Genomic DNA, 18,956 nt, shown 5'->3' with positions numbered 1-18,956 from the left:
TATTTCCAATGAATTTCAATTTCTTCTCTCTCATTTTAGGTGCTTACTTATAACACTAATAATTTGCCGAGCAACGCATCCACATACCACACAAATCACTGCCACTCACCTTGTCATGGCTACTCTTGGCATTCCAATCTCCTCCTTATCTATCTCAGATCGCATTTCCCCCAAAATTAGACAAGTGCCCCGACCCCATCCAACACATTCGCCAACGCAAGAGATACCAAATCAAACTCCCGCCTCAGTCAGTGCAATTTTGTAATCTGGTAGCGCTTTCCCTCCATTCTGACGGGCTGACAAAAATCCTGACAGCAATGTCAGCCTGCACGTGACGTAGAAGACCACGTGACTTGGTTATCACATGACGTGAGGGGGAAAATACTGGGCTGTGATTGGTGCTGATGACTGCACTGACAACAGATCGAACGCTGCAATTGAACGCTCCGTCGGCACGCATGACGTCACGCATTCCAGCTGACAATCGTGCCGACGGCAGATCGAACAGGGCCTAGGAGTGGAACTATTTTACCTGTCGGAATAAATACGCGTTCCATTAGTGTGAAACGGAGGGAGGTGGAATGTTATTGATGCTGTCTTCGGAGTAGTGCTGGTGTGGTGTAATCGTAGGTGGGTTAGAAGTGACCTTTGACTAGTTAATTCTTTTATACATTGCCCTACATGGATGTGGTGGTCCGCGAGCTTTGTCCTGATGCTAGTAATGATTGCGTTATATGCCTGCGAGCTGAATTTGCGAGGCCGATCACGATGTTTTTACGAGTTGCACGCTTTTCTCAGCATCTGATGCATTATTTTCTCGAGATATTGCTAAATGATATTGACAGAACATTATAAGTTCAAAGGCTCAAACAATGGTTCGATGCAACATAATATTAGGCAACTTCTCCGCTGATACAGACCATTTTGCTGAGTGTGAGGCCAGTGTATGCCAGTGTTACTGCATGCTCCATGCTATTTAACATGGCTACAGGTACCAAGTGTGGTGGGAGAATAAAATTGTATCATTCAAACTAAACTGGTTTTCTTGAACATTATGCTCTATCTATTCTGAGTTGATATCAAACACATGTGTACCAAACAGGCACCATATCATGGAAATAATGGTACCAGTTATGTATCCAGTGCCCATCTACAAAACATAGTTTGAATTGGTTTGACATGATTTGTGCAGTACATTGCTTATGTAGTAGAGCTGTAGATCACTGAGTAGTAGAATTAACTTGGCATGCCAATATATCAATGTTAATTTATCAAGATGCTTCATTTTTTTCATTCATATAGCATGCCAAGTGATATATTTTCTCTGATGCATCCCAGATTTGACTTTTCCTCAGATTTATGCCTCCTCGCTCTTACATTCAGATACAAAGTGAATGTAGATGTAGGCAAGTGTATAGATTGGGTCTGTATAGAGTAAACAGTTATGTTGTAATGGAGGTAGAAATATATGGGCAGCAAGGGATGGGTGAATTTGACTGGGTGCAATGGAATTTCCTTCTACTTTTAATATCTTAAAATCCTGGGTTGTGGCCATAATGCTGGGCATTGCCAATGTGGGAATGAAATGAGCATACTGTGTGTGCTCATGACTCAGTGTTCAGACTTGGGAGGGGGAGGGGCAAAGGTCACAGACTGTGAGACATCTTAAGTCCATCATTGACAGGTGGTTGAAGGGGTTAACCCTTGATCATCCAGTTGAATACCATTATGCTGGGCAGCATGCCTTGCAAGAGACATGCTGAACATGGCATGCCCACACTATGGATGATTGCAGATGATTTTCAGATGTGTGTCCTTCATTGGCACTCACTGTCATTGTCTGCAGGAATCAAAGTATTGTCTAGCTTTAAAGTGCCAGTCTGTTATCCAGAGGTTTGCCTTACATTTGCTTCCATTGCCATTGGCAGTCTCCCCCTGCCATATGCACTGATGATGCTGAAACATTCTCAGGTTTGGCAGATTAAACATGAATGAGAAGTTGAAGGTCATTGTTGAAGAGCTTGCTAAAGAGCCCTTCAATAAGAAGTACAATGTCATTAGTTTTGATGCCTTGGGCTCTGAGCAGCTACTACAGGTGAGAAGCTGTAAACCATTAGTTTAGAAACTAATTTAGGGCTGGTTTTTGCACACATTTCTTCACATCACATTTCTTTGCAAGGAAAGCTCCCTATCCTGCATACTGCTATAGAATGTGTTCATATGCAAATCCATGCGAGGTCAAATCTGTGAACATAACCCCTAAAGCCTGAAGTGAGCATGTGTGCTGAAATGTAGTGGTTTTGTGCCCTATTGATAATTTTCCATTTCAGTTTGAGAATGCAGGCATTCAGATTTCCCACAAATGTGCCAAATTACAGGTGGGGCTTGACTAGAGAATGTTGAATCAGTTTTGGTCTGTGGCATGAACAGCTGACTACACCAATGTGAAGTGGTACATGAATACTGTAACCAGACAAGAGTATGATTCAAACATGGTGGTCCAAAGCATGAGCTGCAAAGCAAAGTTGTAGCAGCTGCCAAAATGTTCTATCAGGGATGGGTAGCATTGTGTGACATGATGTTATTTTCAGCATGGAACCCAATTAGCTATGATCTCTGGATATACTTTCAATATTTTGTGTTGGTATGACTGGCCTGCGAGACACAAACCAAGCATGAGTCACCACCTCTGTATGTGTGGGATTCACCTGAAACCATTGAAATGAAGGCACCGCACCCACTGTTAGCCACATTCGGTCATCCTCAATGCCCAGAACAGTCTTGCGATAGATATTGTTTGGGTAGCGAGGACGTCGCGTTATCGGAGGTCCGGGTCAGAAACAACAAAAATGTTGGTAGATTAAGGCAACTTGAGATGAACACTGACCTGCTCAGTGCCGACCTCCACTAGAGTGATGGCACATTAGCATGCTCCCACATCTGAACCATCATTGAGTGGCCACAAGATTCGTGACACCTTAGCCTGGTTTAGCATCCAGCCAGTATGAAGTTGACCACAAGATGATCACAAACTGCGAGACGATGCGATGTTGACGTCGTTACCACTGAAATGGCCGCATCGGCTCGAGCTGTGTGTGCCAGCGGAACAGGACGTGGACGATCCCCGGGAACGTTTAGCGATCCCTTTCGCTATGATCTACGTGTGTACGTGAAACAGCCAGCAAGCAAGTACACAGCCAGCAAGCTACAGCGACGTTTATTTATGGCGAACAAATCATCACTGCTCGCGCCCACACGACGCACATTGCGAACCTGCACAATACCGCCGGCTGTGGAACAGACATGGAGCACTCAGCAGGAGAGCTGGACTGCGCATGCGCAGCCAGCTGGCCTGACCGCGCGCAGCGTTACAGGATCCGCGGTGGCGGCACCGTCTCCACGCAGCGTCCGGCTTCCATGACTCAGCCACCTGGACGAATGTTTGACGTGCGACAGGGCGGCTGCCTCGGGCCTCCGCATAATCGACAATCAGTGCGAGGATCGTGTGGGCAACCGCCCCATCTGTCGGTTTCATGTCGTTAGTGGTACAACAAAGTTTCCTACCGACAGGAGTGCTCCGACATCACTGCGACTGTCTGCGACTGCAACTGCAGTCGCAGTCAGTTGCGACTGCAACTGCACAATATCAGTGCTACGTGACAAAACGTCTTCAGCAAAAAATTATACCCGCTTTTACTTTAAGTGCAGATACTGAGGAGCCGCAGCTTATGCTTGTTAATTATTCTGCGAAGACTTGCACTCGATATTAGTGCCACACGACGAAATTCATGCTTCAAAAACGTATGGCCGTAATGGCCTCTAGTGCAAAAACGCACACAGTCATTACTAGCGCACGACATTACTTTCACAGCACACACCTATGCTCGACATTAGTGCCACAGGCCAAACTTTTACTTGCGAAGTGTGCGTCTGTCATGACTTGCACTGTAAAAACGTAAACGGTCTACGTTTGCGTAACATTGCTTCTACTGCGTATAACTACCGTGAAGTGCAAAATGCGTGGACACCTAGTAGGGCTGTAAGAGAATTCCCAGCTTAGGAGAAAACCCCAACTAAACAATATTGCAATTGAATGTTCGTGGTGCCGATACGAAAAAAGCTATCCATGGCACTACGTTATTCTGTCGATTTGTCACTTATGGCTTGTCAGCAACGACTGTAGTTTTGGTAGCCAAATCTTGATGACGAATACTGTCGTGGCATGGCATCCGCGCTAATTGGGCCACCGGGGCACGGGGAATCAGCATGTCGTTGACTTGGCTTTTGCCACTCTGCAGGCGTTAAACGATGTGTTCGCCGAGATCGATAATCAGCACGCCATGGACCTGCGGGAGGAGCCGCCGGAGGAGACAGTGCTCAGGATGCTGTCCTTCCTGCGCATCCTCAAGTATCAGCCGTCGGCGGACCCGTAAGTAATCCGATGGTTTGCCAGTGTGTTTAATCGGATAGTCATGCCGTGCACTTCGGTGTCGCGTAAACGGCGAGTGGCAGTGGCATGCGCCGTTAGTTGTAGGCACAGGGAGGGAGGGAGGGAAGGGAGAGAGGGAGGGAAGGCAGAGAGGGAGAGTGGGAGGGAAAGAAAGAGAGAGAGAGAGAGGGTGAAGGGAGAAGAGAGAGAGAGAGAGAGAGGAGAGAGAGAGAGAGAGAGAGAATAGAGAGAGGTGAGAGAGGAGGAGATAAGAGAGAGAGAGAGAAAGAGAGGTCTCTCTCCTCTTCATCCTAGGGAGAGGGCGGAGAGCTGCTCCCCGCTTTCTTTCTATTTAGAGAGAGGGGTCTTTGCTTTCTGGGTGCTTTCTTTTGGGCTCTTTTTTTCTTTCTCCTCTGAAGATCGATATTTTGAAGGGGAGAAAGGAGAAGAGAGGGATATGGAAAGACATTGCTCAGATGAGGGACTCAACGGATCTTTTTCTTTTTGCGCAGAGGGGTGAAGAGGGAGAGAGAAAAATCAGTAGCTGCCTAGAAATAGTCTGCTTTCCTGTATATTCCAGGGACCCGGCGTTCTGTCTGAACATCACGCGCTACCCTTCTGTTTTTTTGTGTTAAGGCGATCCATGTCGAATTGGCAGGACATATTTTGTTGTTGAAATTGCATGCAACAGCTATCACTTCGCAGTCTTTCCAGCAATGTATTTGTGCTGCGTAAGTGATTACGATGCCGGTTATTCAATGCTTGCCTGCCCTCGCAGGAGCTCATTTCGCCAGGGCCTGGTATCGGGTGAAAAGTACATTATATACCCGATTCTGGAGTGGTGCCTGCTTAAGCTGCCGGACCTAAAGAAGCGCGCGTACCTGGCCCGCTACCTCGTCAAGGTCGAGATCCCCGGAGACATCCTCACCGATCCTGAGCTGGACGTCATGTACAAACAGGTGGGCTCAGGTCCTCAGCTTTGCGTGTTACATGTGCTCCCCGCACAAAGTTCTATGTATGTGTTTTGCTGGTTGCCTGTGGCCTCCGTGTACGCCACTTGGGTTAATGACAGGGACGTGCCGAATGTCGTCATCCCTCCCGCTTTCCGTTTTTCTCATGGACAGGTGTCGTATGCAATCAAGCACTCGTCTCCACTAGCCAAATAAATTGTGATCATCCGGTTTTGTTCTTCACCGTTTATGGTGTGCCCCGCTTTGTTGATCCAGCTGCGTGGCCGTGGCGCTGCTGCCGTTCCGTGACCTCACCGGGTGTGGCGATCCCTCCTGTCACCAACAGTACGAGGACTTAATCGAGGAGTTCAAGGCGACGCACAAGGAGTACGAGGCACTGCGCAACTCGGTCTTCCAGACCGCCGAGCTGCGCAAGGATATCGCCGCCATGGAGGAGGAGCGCGAGATCGTCACCAAGAAGATCGAGCGTCTCAAGAACAAGGTATGTGCCGCCACTAGCGCGCGTCGCTGCCTCGCCCGTTCTGGACTGTATATGTGTGAAAACACATGACAACTGCTGGTATTGTGACTGGTTGGAAGTGCTCCGCACTTGGTGTACACGTTAAGCCGTGTTTTTGCGTGCGTGCGTGCGTGCGTGTGTGTCCTTAATCCGCTCTGTAAGTTGTCCCTCTTGTGTTTTACTGGTCCTCAGCGATTGGCGGCTGCTATCCCTTAGACGCAGGTATTTCGTACCCATCAACAACATGGGACGCACCAGCAGCAGGTCTGTCTGGTCAATCATGCCATGCCGTCAACGGTCGCGGTTTAGTCTCACGAGAAGTCTGGTTCGTTCGTTGCACTGGGCATGCCACGGTGAAAGTGGTGTTCACGGTCGTTACAGAATGGAGCCGGTCGTGATTTGCCCAGATTCGGTCGGCTTCGGTTTTTTTCTCACTCGGTGTGTTTTTGCAGGTGGAGGGCCACCCCAACAAGGACGTACTGCTCGAGTCCGCCAAAAAGTTGCGTTTGGAGAAGGATCGCGAGCAGGAGCTGGCCAATCAAAAGATTGAGCAGGAGCAGGCCATCTCGCGCGCCGATCAGCGCCTGGCGCGAATGCAGACCCAGCTCAAGGACCTACGCGCTGCCAGCATGGGCACCACGCCGGAGGGTCAGTTGGGCAGTGACGGAGACAGGCTGAGGTCGGGCGTCTGCCGGGGTCACTAGTACAGGCTGAGGTCGGGCGTCTGCCGGGGTCACTTGTACAGGCTGAGGTCGGGCGTGTGCCGGGGTCACTTGTGAGGACCAGTGAATGGGGCGCTTCTAATTGAAACAGCTGTTCTCCCCGTCCAAGTAATGGTGCGACATGTTGCTCTTTAGCCTTAACTTTAGCCTTTAAGTATACTGGATGTCATTACCTCACCATAAGAACTTTGAACTCCTCATGTCGAAAACCAAGATATAAAGGCCATCTTAAACACTTCATTTAGAATGTGTAAGATATTTTTGTCTGGTATGAGTAGAATAGACAGCAAAGCGTACATGAATGGAGTTGCATGCAGTCGCGCAAGGTTCTTTCGAAGAAAATAAGGTCAGAGACTACCATCTTCCAAATGCGTTTTGTTGCTAAGTAAACAGGGGAACCATGCTGCTTTGTAATGCCTGGTCGGGACTTGGCTGAGCAATGTTTGCCGTTGTCATCAGCTCTGATACAGAGGCTGGAGGAGGATGTGAACGTGCACACATACTTGGCCAATGAGAAACTGCCTAAGGAGCTAGAGGTGAAGAAGAAGCAGGTGGCCAACTTGGAGAAAGTGGCTAACGTGCCTGCACTGACTGCCCAGGACTTGGAAAAGATCAAGAAGAAGGTGGGTGTTTGGGCCTATACTGATTAAGAGGAATGGGTGTGCTTGGGCCTGCACTCATGCAGAGTGGTACAATTTGACTATTGTCCCTGATGTTGATCAGCCATACATCAGCGTAATTTCAGTGCAATAGTGGGGCGTGAAGCGTCATAATGTCCGGAGAGTTTGTCACGACTGGTGAGCAGACCGACGTCCGGCTTGCTCCCCAGATCGGGCTGGTGAACAGCAAGGACTGGTGAAGGGACTGACGGCCGGCTTGCTCCCCAGATCGGGCTGGTGAACAGCGAGGTGGCCCACCTGGTTGAGCAGCGCATGATGGCGTCCGACTCGTCCGACGACAAGCTGGGCATGTTCCGTCAGCAGGCGGCTGTCGTGGCTAAAAAGAAGGAAGCGGCCGCCGAGAAGCTGCAGGAGCAGCAACAGATGCTGCAGCAGATTATGGATGATCTCGCCGTATGTCCAGGGCTTAGGCGCTTCGTCATATGAACATGTGGACATAATATTGATGTGTAGGGCTGTGGGTTGCTGGATGTGTGCCATGCATCTGCTGGTCTGATGGCGAATCCGAATGCCGCTAATGCGTTTACTCTAGTGGTGTGTTCCAATGTTTTACCCCGCCTCTCCCCCCCCCCCCCCCCCCCCACGCCACCCCGCCCGATCCCTGGTTCCCATTTCATGTCGCATTGCTATTCGTAGGGAGAGGATCTTTTCCCCAATGCTTCCGTAATCGTTCACAAATATCTATCATTTGATCAAGCAGCCTCAGCATTCAAAACCACAAAGCAGCGCCATCACGCTGCAGATAAGTGTGGCGTCTTGTCCTTTACTGCACAAGTACTTCGTTGTTTTTTTAGTACGTATTACGACATTGGGGTTCTAGATATATTTTTTGGCAGATCCAGCCTATCCGTTGGAGATCATGTTGTAAAATAACCTAATTGCCCCACACTTGAATTTTTGGGACTTGGTTCGCGACTTTGCTTTTGGGGGAAAACTAAAAAACAGTTGAGGGAAGCTTGATACCGTTGGTAAGAAAATTCGATAGTTGCGACCTGTATTTGGGTTTTTGGCAGCAACCGTATCGTTTTTGCGCGTTCTTGCAAAGACTGGCTCGATGTAAGTAATCAACGCAGCTTAAGCTTAAAAATTGCCTTACAGTAGAGCAGAAGGTTCCTAAGATAGTTTTGGAATATCTTCTGAACAGTTTTGGCGCGCTGCTGATATTTTTGGGCGCGTAACTGCGTAATCTACCCGTATGAGCTCATAGTCTGGTGTTGACGATTCTTTACCCACGATCTCTTGTCAGTGAAATTATATTCAAAAGTTGTCTGGTAACGATTATTTCTCGCGGGAATTTATCTGAAGAAATGTTATATACACTCCTTTCCTGGTCTTTATCACTGAACTGCAGTCCTATCGTTTTGCTGGCGTGTGCCAGATCGGCTCATCTAATGGCAAGCCAGGTCAAACTTTGTCTTTTGTGACCAATGCGTCTGTTAGAAATTCAAGCGACCTCAACGCCATTGGCACAGCTCTGACAGCTTTGGGTGACCCTTTTTAAATGGACCCTGAATGATGTGGTTTGTCGAGCTCTTGACATATTAGGAGGGACCAATGCAATAATCTCTTTCACCACGCTTATCCGACATGACGTAGGAGTCAGCGATGTGTGTGTACCGCGCCTCGAAAATGTTGGTATGGGTTATGTGCTAGCTACTTGGTTTTGTGATTTTAGACTTTGCTGTATAATCAAGAGCAACAACTTTCGTGCAGTCCCGTTGAACTGGGCAAGAGAGTGTCCTCGGTCCCTGTGGTCCATAGTGTGCCTGTCTCGGCCAAGCCTCATTCCTCGGGTTGCCCCCGTCTGAGCCGCCCCTCCCCCATGTGACCCGCACCTGTCGGTGTGTCCCACCCTCCCGTTAAACCACTGCCCCGTCTAACCTGCGCGTCTCGCCGTCTGACCGGGCCACATCTGACCTCCGCCCCGTGCATCTGCCAGGAGAAGCGCGGCCAGCTGGAGGAGCAGGGCGGACCGGATGGCACGGTGCGCGGTGACGACTTCAAGCAGTACGTGCACCAGCTGCGCGGCAAGTCGGCCGTCTACAAGAAGAAGCGGCTGGAGATCGGGGAGCTGCGCGCCGAGTTCGGCGTGCTCAGCAGGACCCTCGAGATCCTCAAGGGCAAGGACGCTGTCATCTCCAACATGGTGGTGAGTGGCGCGCCTTACGAGGCCGTGTGCCGTGTGGGGGTCACGTGAGGCCGTCACGTGTGGGGTCGGCTGCCACGGGCAGTGACAGTGGCGTGGGAGACGCCTGGGGCCGAGCTGCCTCCTCTGCGCCAGTCTGACATGGAGAAGGAGCGCGGCGTGAGCGGCATCACGTTATGACGGCCGTGCCACCCTTGTGTCGTTGACTCCGTGCCCATGTCGGCCTGATGGCGTGCCTCCTCTGCGCCAGTCGGACATGGAGAAGGAGCGCGGCGTGAGCGGCATCACGGGCACCCAAGAGAAACTGGAACAGGAGTCGGAGAGCAAGGCCAGCCTGGACGAGCAGAAGGGCGAGAAGCTCAGTGACATGTCCACCATGGTGCTGCGACTGAACGAGAAGATCGCCCAGCGCAAGGCCAAGCTGGCGCCCATCATCAAAGGTGGGTCACAGTGTCCGACGGTCACTGTAAGCTGGTACGGTGTTAGCACCCATTTTCGTAATTATCTAATCTGACAGTTGCGATTTCGCGCACGTTCATTGATTTCCTGCATTCCACAGGTCATGAGTAATCTAATCAGAGGAGTTTTGACAGCCAATTTGTCAGTGTCATCCTGTTGGCAACAGTGGGGTCTATGCTCCTGATTACCATGTGTGGCCTTTATCACCACCATGCTAAGTCCCGTGTGGTACAAATACTTCCAGCGTCGCCTCACTCCCTCACTCTACTTGTATGTGCATGCAGAGGCGGCGTTGCGGCTAATGACTTTGCCGCCACTCTAGCATTAGTTGTGTGATGACTGCAGCGGGTGTAATCTGCAAAGATGACTGTTAATTGGGCCGTCGCGGGGCTCACTACGAGCCGTACCCAGCCGGTGTTGTGTGCGGTGAGTGGGTTGTGCTGTCCGGATGTGGTGGTAACCGCGCCACCCGCGCGCCTCGCCTGTGAAGAGCTGCGCGGCATGCGGCAACAGAGCCAGGAGGTGACGATCGACTACGAGGAGAAGAAGCACGCCTACGACTCCATGGCTGCGGGACTGGAGAGCAACAACGCCAAACTGGAGACGGTGCGTTCCCGCTCCAGCAAAACGGCTGGGAGCCGGCGCCACACGTTTGCTCCTTGAGCCATGCAACATAACGATATCGCACTGACACTCCGCTGATGGGAGGGGGGGGGGGGGGGGGGAATCCGTCATTACGGCGAGCGTGGGGCTCTGCTGCTGGGGCTGGCACCGGACACGTCGCTGGGTGCTTCTCATGAATCCGCCATTATGTTGAGCGTGGGGCTCTGCTGGTGGGGGCTCGCACCGGACATGCCGCTCGGTCCCTCTCACGAGTCCGTCATTATGGTGAGCGTGGAGCATCGGGTGCCATCGTGTAGATCTGGTGTTGGGTCATTCCTCTGAACTGCACTGAGGAGCGTCGCGTGGGGCGGTCGAGCTGACCGAGGAGTTCGGTGCCGAGAGTCTGGAGCGGGCCCCTGACGCGGCCACGTCGGCCACGCGGCAGGAGGTGCGGGACATGAAGCGTGAACTGGCCGAGTCCGAGTCGCGCATGCACTGGCTGAACGCCCAGCGAGAGATCTTGACGGCGCAGAAGCAGATGGTCGAGAAGGAGACCAAGCTGTACACGGAGAAGGGCAAGGGCAAGTCACGACGGGATCAGCTGCAGGTCGGTGGTGCTGTGTTTATAACAGTCTCTACAGTGACGTTTATGCTATCAGTTACACGTGAGCTGGTCAGCCTGCAGTGACCTGATTAAATAAAAATAACTTCTGAGGTATTTTGCTGGTCCGGCCTTCGAACCTTTTCAAGCGTACTCTCATCATGATAACGTGGGATGACATTTTAAAATTTTCAGTCAAGAAATGACCACAGCCATCGTCAGTTTCGCGTGATTGCTATGCTGGTATACTTATGGTATGTGTTGGACTGTTATGAGGACGTCTTTGTAGGAAACCCCAGGTGACCATTGTTCGTTCTCCAGGCACTGATAACGGAACAGGAAAAGCAAAGCAAGGCTCTGAAGGAAGACCACAAGAACCTAAAGGAGAACTCCGCTGGTTCGGCAAAACAGATGCAGATGTGGAAGGATTTGTTGAAGTAAGTTAATTTGGTCTCTTTCAGTCCTGTATTGTGCACCACTAGTGCACACTTAGGTGTGTGCACTATTAGAGCCAACTGCTAGAGTATGAAGTCGAGTCATTACCAACAGTAGCTGAAAAGAACGCGTAAATGAGTTGTATTGCATTTGTGCCTATTAGCCATAGTCGAAGGAGCGGTACGGACCATGCCAAAACATTTCGGCGCGTTAAACTTTTACCACCAAACTCTGCCGTTAACCTTCATGGGATGTTTGTTTTTTGAAGATGTTGAGGCGAGCATCAGGTATGATGTAGCAAGCTCGCGACTATTGGTATACTTTTTAAATGGAAAGGACTTGTAGACCGCAGAATGCTCTGTTTAGTAAATATGCCCAATGCGTCATGGTTTGGTTACGTCATCATACCTTGCACAACATTGATTTAGAACCAATTGACCACCGTTATAGCTGGAAATCGCGCTCACCAACGCCAGATATGAACGCCATGACAGTAGCTCAGAAAGTAGAGCGGCTTGGGTCTTAAGAAGGGCAGGATTGTGAACGGTTCCGAAAGGTATTGAAAATGGTTAGTTCAATTCAGAACCCCATATAAATGTGGAACACTCCCTTTAAATTGCGCGGTCGTGTAATGGATTCCAGGGCTCGCACAACAGGCACCGGAGAGCGTGGCCGCCGTTCCCAGAAATCCATCCATTAAAAAGGTTGGGATTAATTGTTTTGTTCAGCGTATAATTATAGCGCAAACATATTAGGCCCAAAGCGGCATTCATATTAATAACACAAACACATTAGGCCCAACGACATTCTCCATGTTTCATTCTGCAATGTGGTAGATGTTTGTAAGATCTCACTGGGGCAGGGTTACATGAAACCAGTGAAAATTGGGAAGGCCTTCTGAAGTGGTTGATGTAAATATTTTCATTTATTTATATCAACATAACAGAACACCAGGGGTGTGGTTTATGTTCTGATTCTTGCTGCTTACTTTGGCATCACTCCAGACTAGAGATTGTTTCTTACTGGATCTCAGGGGAATCCTGAGCCGTAACTGGGCCCTTGCTGGGTCGCAATCTGTTACGGGCTGTATGTTGGTCTTTGCTGGACTCGTTGGCACATTTAAATCGATCCTTAAACAAAATTCCAGGCTCGATCTTGGTTCTTGCTGTTTTTCTTGGCCTGGTGTCAGTCTTTTTGGATCTTTGATCTTGTTGTCAGGCTGGATCTTGGGTGTTGCTGGATCTTCCGACTTCATATTAGGCCGGATCCCGGTTCCCGCTGGATGTTTTGGCCTAATATGAGGTTGGATCCTGATTCCTGCTGGTTCCCTCGGCCTTATTCCAGACGTCTTCCTGGGTTATTCCTGGTTCTGGAACCACGAACCGGGAGACGGTTCCCGCAAAGCAATATTGGGAACCAGGCACATGCCTGCTCTGAATGCGCGATGACTAGGTACTTGCCTAGATCCTTTTTATTAGGGAAGTGTTTTTTATCTATGTACGGCTTGGGCCTGGGCTTGAATGGTGTCGGCGACAATCAAAGAATGAGTCTAAAGCTATTAAATGACGAAAATGCTTACCGTTGTGATTTTTTTTTTTGGGGGGGGCACAAGACGGAGCCTGCTGCCCTCAGCTCTAATGTCAGTAACAAAATCAACAAGGTTGATGAGTTATCGCTGCGTCATTGCGCTGTAGCTGCATGACGGCTTATTCCTTGTGAAGGATGCCTCGACCCGATGCTCCACTTGACGATACAGGCGTCATCGTTGTCACCATCTGTGAATCTCAGGCCGCCAGAATCACAACCCGGTTGATACCGGACAACTAAAGGCATATCATAAAAAACAGGGGAGCCAGGGGCACTATCACGTGACTGCTGGCATTTGCTAAAAGCTCATCGGATTTCCCATTGTCTCAACCTTAAGCAATCATAATTTACCAGGTGTAGCTCTAACTGATGATTGAATCGTTGAACGATAATTTATCGATCATCCCTGATACGTCGTGTTTGAGATCGTGCATTAATCATAAGCATTTTAAGCCAAAATGAAATTGCTCAAGGTGGACTTCCATACCATACAGATATCGATATTCTGCCAAAAAAAATCTGTTCGTTAACGCTCTTTAAACTTATGTGGCATCTGACCGCACTGAGCTGAGCTCGTACGTGTTGCAAATCTCCTACGTGCGATGGTTTTTAAAGCATGTTTAAACCGAATTTAACCGGTATGATGACTGAGTTCCGAGGCCCCATTGGGTTAGGCGGAACAGCGAATGAACCCGGTGTTTATCCACGAAAGTCAGTTGATGAGGATTATGACCGCTCAGACGACGAATAGGAGAACATGCTGATGTGTGGCGAGATGAGGCGTGTGGTGAGGCGTGCACGCAATCCTGCCCCAGTTAACGTCATTGCTCGCTGCAGGCTTGTGGAGATGAAGCGCCAGTGCTGGGACGCGCCCAAGCGCCAGGCGTCGGCCGGAAAGTTCCAGAAGGAGTCGGCCGGCGAGCGCCTGGAGCTGTGAACCGCCGCCGTCCCCTGCGGCGCTCAGCTCCACCGGCTGTCCGGGACGCCTCTACACAGCTGCAGCCGCCATATCGCACGTCTGCCTTAGACCCGATCTCTTGGCGATCTCAGACCCGATCTCATGGCGATCTCAGACCCGTTCTTATAGCGATCTTAGACTCGGGCTCATAATGATCTCAGACCCGGTCTCATGGCGACCTTAGGCCAAATCTCACGCGATCTCAGAATATATATTTTAATGTCGGGGGCTCCACGGCTGCCTGATCTACGCGTAACGGATTTGTGATCTCATCTGGCTAGTCACACGCACTGCGTTTGGTGTGTGTTTCGTTAAGTGGCACAGCCAGTGTGATTGCCGTCGCCCGTCATTACGTGTTCAACGGCGGACCCGTCGGCTATGGGTTAGGCGTTCTTCTCGCGATGACTTCGTTTGTTTTATTTACATTTTGAGACAAAATTATATATATATATATATATATATATATGTTATTTGTTATTTGGTGCGGGTAACTTTGCTTGCTTTAGGAACAACCATTGGTACCTGAGCTATATGAACCAGCCATAGGCTTCCGGATATTTTGTCCGGCACTTGACTGCGTAAATATGTGACATTGGTTATCTAAAGTTTCGTTGTTGGAACTTATGGGAATTACGGGAAGTTATGGTTCAAAGGTTATTTCCGAAATGTACTACTTAGTTGTGTGTATTATCTCTGCGAATCGGTGAGTTTTGTCCCATCAGTGTTTCACTGAATGCTGCTTGTCTGACCGAACATGAAGGCGTTCTCGATAGGGCGACGCACCGCCTCTCGACAGAGCTGGCGTCAACGGAACCGTCCACCGCTCAGTGTTGGAAAATAAATGCACCCAAGCTTACTCACTCTGGTTTTCGGTAGTTTTGCTCGTTATACCTAAGCATGACGCCTAACCCGTGGCAATACTGACGACTTTTTGGCACCATGATGTCATCAGCGTTTAGCCGCCCTACCGCAACGTAACGCTGGTGCATAGATGGAGAGTGATTGACAAATGTGCTGTCTTACCGGTATATGGCAAGCACTTGCTGCTGGCATGGACATTGCCGTGGGTGTCCGACAACACGGGAAAGCAGCGTTGGCGAGGCCGACAGAAGCGGGGCCGGTGGTCGACCCCTTATCTCCTGAAAAAGGACAAAAGTCATTAGGGGTTAAATGAAAAAACGAGGTGATAATCGGGACCTGTCCTTAATGTTCAACCGACTCGTCATGGAAGCGTGGGAGGGAATGACGTTTATGACAGAGAACGTGGTTTCAACCCTGATATGGGCAGTGAATTATACGAACTAGAGCGCGTGTTCTCGGTTTTGGCGCTTTTTCGGTATTTTAAGCTTCACTTACAACACCTGATCACCCTCTGGGCATATCGCGTTGATCATGCTGTTCCCGACGGCTGACTTTTGTGCCAGGAAAACAGGCGAATGATGGCCAACTGGTTTACTGGGCATTTTTAAACCAGTTGCGTAACACGTCATCCTTGATTCCCTGGAAATGCTGATGCGCTGGGAAATAAACACCGTAAGAAAAACAATGTCACTAAAAATGCCAACAGAGGCAGGAATAAAGAATACACACGCGCACGCACCATCTAAGTTAATGCGGCAGTCGCATCCGGACCAAAAACGCCACCTTGTGGCGCGTGAGAGCACTTAAAGTAAGTGTCGGTGACCACCTGGCCCGTCACACCGCCGCCCACCGGCCCCCGGCAGCTGGAGAAGGTTCCTGGCCCGTGCAGAGGCGGGCAGATGCAGGCTGCCCAGTGGCCGGGCGACCCCTCCCTAACGGGGTCAATGCGTCCCCGCGCTGTGAACGCCGCCACCGACTGGTCGGCCCGCCGGCCTAGTGAGGTTAGGACCGGTATGCACAGCGGGGGACCGAGGCAGCGAATATTGCGGGAAATTGACAGGCGGCATGAAGCTAGCAGACACGGCCCCTAACATTGCAAGCAACTACCCTCTCCCTTCCCCTGCCGCTGTGTGTTGGCCACCACACTACGTGCCGGCCGGCTGCATTCGGTGATGCGTCGTGAGGTGGTTATGTAAACAAGCTTGATGTTGATCAAACGCTGTTTTACGTTGTCAGCCGATAGCGTTGAGAGAGAGAGGAGAGGAGAGAGGAGAGAGAGGAGAGAGAGAGAGAGAAAAAAAATAATAAGAGGGGAGAGATCGGCCTCGTTCCTGCTTGGGAGATGGGTCTCAAGGGTTCGGCGGTCATGGAGCCGACTGTTTGCCTACGTGCGGAGACCCTACATAATAGTATTAGAAAGCCTAGTAAGAGGGAACCAACAGAAGCCCTCTGACTGATATTTCAGGTCATGGCACTGCAGGTGGGGGGCCGGGTCTGAGTCCAATCGGGCCCTTGATCTCTGTTCCCGAGGGGCCCCGCGGCCCCTCTTCGGACCTCCTCAAGCGAAGTCCGTGACCGACGGAGGGCCACTACCCTGTCATGCGCTATGGGCCCCTGGCCAACAAGGGGGCCCCAACCGCTGTTTCAGGGACGGGACCAATGCAAATCACTGCTCCCGTTCTCGCTCCTGCTTGGAAAATTGGCCCCAGGGTTCAGATTGACAGGGAGCTAAGTGTTTGGTGTTCGTCGTCTCTGGCCGAGTTAGACACCCGCATTGTCTCAGGGGATTCTCAGACAGTACAACAGGACCTCTGACTGATATTTTAGGTCACAACCCTACGGGCTACGATTCTTAATGTGACCTAAAGCCAATCCTTCGGACTCTTATGCCCTTCAACCGGGCCTTTGATAGTTTGTTCCGTCGGGCCGCCCGGGCCCCTCTTCGGGCCTCATCGACTGCCCCCGATTGCCTGGCGGCCGCTTGCGAGCACAGGACCCTCTGTTAGGGCTGTGGGCCCTTGACAAATATGGAGGCACAAACCAGTGTAAATCACTGGCCCTGGCTTTGTAGAATCACTGGCCCTGGCTTTAGGGACCTGTTTAAGTTGACCGGGCGTGCTGATAGTGGAAGGAAACAGGATGAATGACAACGAAAGGGTCAGTGATGAGACAGTGGAAGGGCCTTGTGTCAGATGTTGGCCCAGGGACGAACATGGCGCAGGACCACCACCCCTTTTTGGTCAGGGGCCCGAAAGACCGAACTGGAGTCACCTGCCAATTATTAGAGCCCCGTGTCGGTGAATCCTTTGGCTTCAATGAAGCCTCCTGCGTCGATACGGAATCAACTGCTCCGTTCTGAGGGCCTTCCGCGTCAGGGAGGGGATCGATACATGATGCATCCCTGTGCGGCCCTCCTGATTGACCAGGGGGCCCGGCCGCCGTTTCTCCAGAACAGCAGCCAGCAAGTACCCCGGTTGGCGGATGGCAACGGAAACCCCGTTCAAACCCTGACTGGGAAAGGCAATGGTCCCCCTTGTGTTCTACTTGCGGGACTCCCTGTCCGCGAAAGGTAAGGGGGTCTCGGTGCTCAGTCTACTGGGTCAGTCCTTTTCCGGATCTGAAATGCCCACTTTCTCAGTCTTAAACGTGTCATTTCATGACCTAAAAGGGGAACTGCTCGTGTCTATGTTGGGTCCTGCCCAGAGCTGAGATAGGCAGTTTCTGTGCTCACGATGGGCCCCACCAAGATCTGAGGCGAACACCCTTCTGAGTTTGCGATGGGCCCGTCTTGAGTTAGAGACGGACCCTCTTGAGTTTACAAAGGGCCCTTTTCGGACCGGAAAAGGGTCCTTCCCGTTCCTGAAACTGTTATAGGGATTTCCTGCCTTGATATTTATCCTTCCCGGACCAGAGATTGGCTCTGCACGCTTACTTGGATGACACGCAATAAACGAATCTCTTCCGCAAATCCGCCAGGGCCCATAAGGGCCACCTGATGTATGGGGAGAAATAGTTTTGGCCCTTACCTCATACACGGGGGATAGTTTGCCCGCTGATACACCGCCACTGACTTTCTGAGCGTGCGATGGGTGCAGTCCATATCAGAACTTTCCAAACTCAAAAATTGAGACAGACCTTTTTTCGAGCCTAAAGTTTTCCGATTCTCAACCTGTACTGGGTCTCTAACTTGAGATGAGCCGTTTCTAAATTCATGATGGACCGTTTCATGACTTGAGAGAACCCTCTCTGAGCCTATGATGGGCCCTTTTCCCGGCCTGAGACAGGCCATCCTTGGACTTAAGATGAACCCTTTCCAGACCAGAATCGGGCCCTACTGTGCCTGGAAGTGACATGAGTGTTTTCCCCATCTTGAAGTGGGCTATTTCTAGCCTAAGATGGACCCTTAGAGGACACAAAACAATTCACTTCTGAGTTTAAGGTGTGCCCTTTCCGGACCAGACATGGGCACTCTGCGCTTGCTTTGATAGCACGGTAAGAAGCAAGTTGAAGCCACCTGAAATTATGGGTGGGGGGGGGGGCAAAATATATATTTTGTACCCGTCCTCGAATAATGCGTTGTCCCGTTGTCCCCCCCCACCCCTCCTCCCCCCCCTCCTCCCCCCAGATGCGCCGTCACTGTCCCGTCCCCTCCTCCTGGTTACGAGCTAGGCATAATGAGCCAAAAAGATAACACCCGTTTGGCCGTTCATTAACCCATAGGTGCGAAACTTAGACATGTGGGCTGCTTGTCATGGGAGGAAGCCAACGGTGGCCGGCTTAGAGGCTTCAAAACCTTTTGAACACAGCACTGCATAATTTGCAGCTACACTTGAGCGTAACGCTACGCGGTCTGTCCCCTTTTAACACTTTGGCTACACTCCAAAGCCACACTCCTCCAACGTTACACTCCTTGGCTTCACTGCTTCTTCCTGTCCACGCGAGACATGATTGTATGAGCAGTCCCTTACCAGCATCTCATTTTTAAACCCTAATCGGCGGTCCGCG

At 50.7% G+C, this 18,956-nt stretch overlaps 1 protein-coding gene across 2 annotated transcripts; it reads left to right on the top strand.

Annotated features, from left to right (window-relative positions):
* The first annotated feature begins 506 nt into the window (after window positions 1-506).
* Window positions 507-14,948, top strand: LOC119110422 (intraflagellar transport protein 81 homolog). 2 transcript variants are annotated; one of them, XM_037234246.1, is made up of 14 exons: window positions 507-626; window positions 1,972-2,095; window positions 4,299-4,429; window positions 5,208-5,388; window positions 5,726-5,881; window positions 6,352-6,547; window positions 7,081-7,244; window positions 7,509-7,694; window positions 9,241-9,450; window positions 9,698-9,887; window positions 10,397-10,512; window positions 10,955-11,116; window positions 11,432-11,547; window positions 13,970-14,948. In XM_037234246.1, the coding sequence occupies exons 2-14, from the start codon at window positions 1,988-1,990 to the stop codon at window positions 14,067-14,069; spliced, it is 2,016 nt and encodes a 671-aa protein (XP_037090141.1). In that variant the 5' UTR covers window positions 507-626; window positions 1,972-1,987; the 3' UTR covers window positions 14,070-14,948. The 2 variants fall into 2 exon arrangements, with proteins under 2 accessions (XP_037090141.1, XP_037090140.1); XM_037234245.1 differs by having other exon boundaries at window positions 507-630.
* The last annotated feature ends 4,008 nt before the right edge of the window (window positions 14,949-18,956 follow it).

Source organism: Pollicipes pollicipes, unplaced genomic scaffold (genome assembly GCF_011947565.3).
Source record: "Pollicipes pollicipes isolate AB1234 unplaced genomic scaffold, Ppol_2.1 Scaffold_7231;HRSCAF=8579_pilon_pilon_pilon, whole genome shotgun sequence".
NCBI classification, from domain to species: domain Eukaryota; kingdom Metazoa; phylum Arthropoda; class Thecostraca; order Pollicipedomorpha; family Pollicipedidae; genus Pollicipes; species Pollicipes pollicipes.
Note: the sequence above shows the minus strand (reverse complement) of the source record. Positions and strands in the feature narration are given on the sequence as shown.